This window comes from Marmota marmota, unplaced genomic scaffold, assembly GCF_001458135.2.
Source record: "Marmota marmota marmota unplaced genomic scaffold, marMar, whole genome shotgun sequence".
Lineage (NCBI taxonomy): Eukaryota > Metazoa > Chordata > Mammalia > Rodentia > Sciuridae > Marmota > Marmota marmota.
This window is the reverse complement of record NW_025999873.1, coordinates 472,346-478,479: the sequence shown is the minus strand read 5'-3', so window position 1 is coordinate 478,479 and position 6,134 is coordinate 472,346. Positions and strand designations below refer to the sequence as shown.

Genomic DNA, 6,134 nt, shown 5'->3' with positions numbered 1-6,134 from the left:
CTACCTCCCGGCGTGGGAAAGGGCAGGGCGCCCGTCTATGCCTCGGGTCCTGCTACCCCCCCTCAACGGCACGGCTGGATGGCGACGGCCTCCACTGCCCGGGGCTGCAAAGACAGAATCCGGGTCCACGTGGCACGCCGACTTACCCGATACTTTAGCACCTAGCCCTCACCGAAATGCGAAATGCCGGGCGAGGCCGATTTGCCCATCACATCGCTCTTGAATCTAACTCCGAAGAGGAGTTAGGGCCCTCGAGACTCAGGAAGTGCACACTCCCCCCCCCCACTGACTCTTCTAGTGAAATTACTGGCCAGTTCCCCGTGACCGCATACTTTTCCTTTAGTAAAATCACCATTCACATCCCAAAATTGAAAAGGGAACGCAAAGTTAAGGTATTTTGCCGTTTCGGAAAACATTCATCCGGATAACGGGGCTAAACCATATAATTAGAAAAGCCCCTGGTGCCTGTAATCTCAGTGACTCGCAAGGCTGAGGCAGGAGGATCCCAAGGTCCAGGCCAGCCTGGGTGACTAAGTGAGCCCCTCAACAATTTAGCGAGACCCTTTTCAAAACAACAACAATAACAACAACAACAACAATAAAATGTTTAGGGCTAGGGATGTATTTCAGTGGTAAAGTTCCTCTGGGCTCCACCCATACTATCCGCCTCCCATCTCCCCTCCCCGAAAAAGAAATGGGTTAGAAAATGATGAATTAAAAAGAGGCGAGAAGTCTGCTTGCAAAACGTGGGAACTTTCTGTTATGGTGACACATGCCAGTAATTCCAGCGATTTGGGAGGATGAGGCAAAAGGATCATAAATCCAAGGCCGGCCTCAACAATTTAGCAAGACCCTGTTTGAATATAAAAAAATTAAAAGCCTGGCCATGTAACTTAGTAGTAAAGTGCCTCAGGGTTCAGTCCTGGGTCCCCTCCACCCACCAACCCCCCCAAAAAAATAACCCACAAGATGTGGAAGTTTATTTTCAAATGCTTTTCCTTAAACACATTATATTGTGAGGCAGGACAAGGGTATTAAATTGGACGGCATGGGGTTCGGGTCAGCTCTGAAACCTAGCAGGCACCAGACTTCGTGTACAAAAGATGGAGAGAAGGTTGGGGATTTAGTTCAGCGGCAGTGCGCTTGCCCTGAGTTTGGTCCTCGGCCCTGAAAGAAAAATAAAGATGGAGAGAGCACAGTATGCTGAGAAGCTTCAGTGTCAGAAGACAAATCCTACTTTTGAGTCGCAAGCAAAGATGCACTCAAACGCGGAACGCGGAACGGAATTTCAGTGGGTGCGGTTTTCCTGCCGGAGTCAGGGTCAACTGCAGCCTTCCCAATTGCACAGGCGCAGTGCCACTTACCCAGCATGGAAGCGTTGTGTCTCGGCTGTGTGTTGGCGGCGGTTCTAACGTGGGGTTTTCTCTGCTTTTGGGACTCTGCAGAACGAATGAAGACTGCGGAGCAAGCAGGCCTGTTGAAATCCGGAAGCCGAACCCTTCTCGTGATCGCGCACCCCGATGATGAAGCCATGTTCTTTGCTCCCACAGTGCTAGGTTTGGCACGCCTGAAGCACCGGATGTCCCTGCTCTGCTTCTCTGCAGGTAGGAGGCCTTAAGTGATCGCTGGGAGCCTGGGCTGTGAGGGATTTGGGTACTAGTCAACCTCAATATACTCCTTCCCGAAGGGTTTTCAATTGTAGGGAGCTAAATGAATACACCGAAGGTCTTTCCTTTGAACTCCTTCCAGGCTGACAGGGAGCAGCTGGCCTCCCAGGTGAGTTTGGGGGATGTCTGCAGCTTGCATACTCCACTCTCCGCTGGCAGGATTGAGGAGAGGAAAGGGAATTTCTCACCATTGGTTCCACTCAGTGCCAGAATTTTCATTGGGAACTGGGACTGTATTAGTTATTTTGGAACCTTTCATTTGCAGAAGGGTCAAGAACAGTGATATTACTATGTAGTACAGCAAAAACAATTTATTCTGTATGGTGCCTGTTCAGTCCTTAAAATTTCGCTTCTAATAATAGCAAAGGACCTTCTGCATGTTGAATCCGTATTGTGCTACAAAGTTGCGTGTGTCAAACTGGAGGAGGGACTCAGATAAATAGTAATTTTGTAGATAATTTTAGAGTTCATCTCCACCCAACTTTCCGTGAAAGAGCCATTCAACGAATAGGGCTAGTATTCTGATTCAGAAAACATCAAATGAGGAAAAAAAAAAAAAGTGACCGTGGTGCTTAATCATGACCATAATTGCACAGCTGTGTAAATGAAGTAATCGAGCTGTATACAATGTGTGGATTTTATAGTATGTCAAATTATATCTCAATAAATCAATAAATCAGTTGTTTTTAGTTGCTCATAACCTCTTTTCCTATTTGGTTGTGTTATTTCAATCCTTTCTATACAAATTTCACAGAAATCACATTTAATACAATTGTATTCTTTTCACTTAACATTTCTTTTTCACTTACCTAGCATATGTTAAACATTTATGGTACCCACTTGAATCTAATGTATGAAATATGATATGTCAAGAGCTTTGTAATGTTTTGAACAACCAATAAAAAAAATACAGGAAAAAAAAACATTTATGGTAGGCCTATTCTATCTGTCTCATCCAGCTCCATGTCTAAAATTGACTGTTTTAAGGCTTTGCATATAATTTGAATTCCCTAAGGCATACCAGTTTTACATTCTGAGTGGTAGTAATGAAGGGTATCTCTCTTACTATATTACCCTCTCTAGCACTGACCAGTATTTTTTATAAATTTCTTAGTTTTTTCCCCCGATATTTATCGTTTGTTATCAATAAGATTAAATCATCTTTATTATTTGTTGAGAATTTGGATCTAAGCATTTTTCTCTCTCTTAATGTGAAAGATATTATTTGCAAATAGTTGCAAGTAACAGCCTGATTTTTTTCTTTGCTTTCAATCTTATTTATATTTCATACTACAACTATGGGAGTCAAATATAGGCAAGTTTTTGTTTCAAGATCTACAAGAGAAGCCTGGATTTTATTTGCAAAATATTGTAGATGCAGTGTGATCTTTAATAAAGTTCTTATTTTTATAAAAAGGCTCATAAAAATTTAGTACCAGAAACCCGAATTTTTCCTGCCTCATTTTCTGTCGTTTGTTTTTGTTTTTGTTTTTGTTTTGCTGCTGGGGTTCAAACCCAGAGCCTCAAACATGTTGGGCAAACACTCTACCATTGAGCTGAACCCCCAGCCTCCCAGGCTTTTGTTTGTTGTTGTTGTTTGTTCTAATTAGTTATATATGGCAGTAGAATGCATTTTGACACATAGTACACAAATGGAGCATAACTTCTCATTCCTCTGGCTGTAAGTGGTGCTGAATCCCACCAGGAGTGTAATCATACATGTATATAGGGTAATAATGTCCATCTCATTTTACCATTTTTCCCATCCCCATTGCCCCATCCCTCCCATCACTCCCCTCTGCACAATCCAAAGTGCATTCATTCTTCCCTATCTGCCCCCCCCCTTACTGTGGATCAGCATCTGCTTATAGGAGAAAAGTTTCAGCTTTTGGTTTTAGGGGATTGGCTTATTTCACTTAGCATTATATTCTCTAGTTCCATCCATTTACTAGCAAATGCCGTAATTTCATTCTTCTTTAAGGCTGAGTAATATTCCACTGTGTATTTATATCACATTTTATTTATCCATTCATCTGTTGAAGGGCATCTAGGTTGGTTCCACAGTTTAGCTATTGTGAATTGAGCTGCTATAAACATTGATGTGGCTGTGTCACTGTATATGCTGATTTGAAGTCCTTTAGATATAAACTGAGGAGTTGGGTAGCTGGGTCAAATGGTGGTTCCATTCCAAGTTTTCTGAGGAATCTCCATACTTTTTTCCAAAGTGGTTGTATCAATTTGCAGTCCCACCAGCAATGAATGAGTGTATCTTTTTTCCCTCATCCTCGCCAATACTTATTGTTTGTATTCTTGATTATGTGCCATTCTGGCTAGAGTGAGATGAACTCTTAGAGTAGTTTTGATTTGCCTTTCTCTAATTCCAGCCTCCCAGGTTTCCCCCACCCCCTAATAAAAATTGTAATCCCAGCTATTTGGGACACTGAGGCAGGAGGATCTCAAATTCCAGCCCAATCTGGACAACTTAGAGAGACCCTGCCTCAAAATAAAAAAATACAAAGGGCTGAGAATGTAGCTCAGGGTAGAACACTTTCCTAGCCTATGCAAAGTCCTGGCTTCAATCCATAAAAGAGAGAAGAAAAGAGAAAAAAATTTTGAGCATATACTTAGCAGCCAGCATTTTTTAAATTTATTTTTTATTTATTTTTTTAATTTATAGATGGATACGATGCCTTTATTTTTTATGTAGTGCTGAGGATCAAACCCAGTGCCTCACATGTACTAGGCATGTCTTTCATTATTTCCTCTGAATCTAAATTATGATTTTAAATTGTTCTATCTTGGATTTAGTTGGGCACAGTGGTGCGCACACTGAGCTACAACCCAACCCCAGCAGTCAGCATTTTTGTTGTTGTCTTTCATTATTTCCTGTGGAATCTAAATTATCATTTTAAATTGTTCTATCTTGGATTTTTAAAATTATATTTTAAATCCCAACTCATTCAAAAACATGTATGGAACATTTTTCACACTCCTGACTTAACATTCTGATGTACAAAACAGGACACTGATAATTTATGACACAGTATAATGAAAGCTATGATGATGTAATGGAGAAAGTACTATGGGTACAAAATATAAAAATGCATTAATTCTCTTTGAGGAGACTAGATTAAGGAAAGCTTCTCCAAATAGGTTTTCTTTTGAGCTAGTCTTTCAAAATAATAGTAGGTTACCTATGACGCAGAGTAGGTCATTCTAGACAGTAGTAAAGACATCAGTAAGTCCTGAACTTGTATAAATAATTCATTCTAACTAGATCCCCAGGTTAGGGAGAAGGGAGAAGCAGGGGAAAAGATAATTTTTTTTTTGTTACTAATGCCTCTTTTAATCCTGTCAGTAATCCTATGAAGAAGATAATACTATTATTCCCATTTTACAATTGTAGCAACTAAATCACAGAGTTTAAGTAACAACCAGAGTAGCTACAACAGAGACCCAGGTCTCTGTAGCTTTTGTTGTTGTTGTTGTTCTAAACCATTATACCCAATCTGCCTCTTGTATTGCTTTGCATGCCATGTCAGTTATAAAATATCTGTATTGATTCCCAGTGTACATTTTTTAAGCTTTATTTTGTTTATTTTGATGTGGTGCTGAGAATTTCTGCTATTAAAAAAAAAAAAAAATACTTTGGCCTGACAATTTAAGGGAACTTAGCCAGATGTGCTATCCCCCATTTAGAAGTTTGCATCCTTATGAGAATATAGACATCATTGAGAAGTCTTACTATTAAAATAAAAAAAGATCTAGTTGGGCACAGTGATGCACACCTGTAATCCCAGCGGCTTGGGCGACTCATGCAGGAAGACCACAGGTTCAAAGTCAGCCTCAGCAACTTGGCAAGGCCCTGAGAAACGTAGTAAGATCCTGTCTCAAAGTAAAATATAAAAAGGATTGGGGATGTGGCTCAGTGGTTAAGTGCCCCTGAGTTCAATCCCTGGTACAAAAAAAAAAAAAAAAATTTAATTTTGTTTAATCCAGCATTTCCCAAATTTATGTAACCACCAAAATGCCTGCTAATATGCACATCCAATAATAGGACATCACTGATAAGTTTTGATGAGGAATTAATATAATCAATTCTCTGTTTTAAAAAGCTTATTCCAGGGCTGGGGCTGTAGCTCAGTGGTAGAGCACCTGCTTTGCACATGTGAGATACTGGGTTCGATCCTCAGCACCACATAAAAATAAAGATATTGTGTCATCTACAATTTAAAAATATTAAAAGAAAAAAAAACTTATTCTAGCTGGGCACAGTAGTGCACACCTGTAATCTCAGCGGCTGGGGAGGCTGAGGCAAGAATGATTTTGATTTCACAACTGGCCTCAGAAATTTAGCGAGGCTCTAAGCAACTCAATGGGACCCTGTCTCTAAATAAAATACAAGAAAGGTCTGGGGATGTGGCTCGGTGGTTAAGTAACCCCAGTACCAAAAAAAAAAAAAAAAAG

The 6,134-nt window shown here is 40.4% G+C and overlaps 1 protein-coding gene across 3 annotated transcripts in view; it reads left to right on the top strand.

Annotated features, from left to right (window-relative positions):
- Positions 1 to 1,333: 1,333 nt before the first annotated feature.
- Positions 1,334 to 6,134, top strand: part of Pigl (phosphatidylinositol glycan anchor biosynthesis class L) — an 86,687-nt gene continuing 81,886 nt past the window's right edge. For all 3 annotated transcript variants that reach the window (XM_048786100.1, XM_015506825.2, XM_015506824.2), the window contains exon 1: positions 1,334 to 1,604. In XM_048786100.1, the coding sequence (XP_048642057.1) occupies positions 1,370 to 1,604 (235 nt within the window). In that variant the 5' untranslated portion in view covers positions 1,334 to 1,369. The remainder of the gene's footprint in view (positions 1,605 to 6,134) is intronic.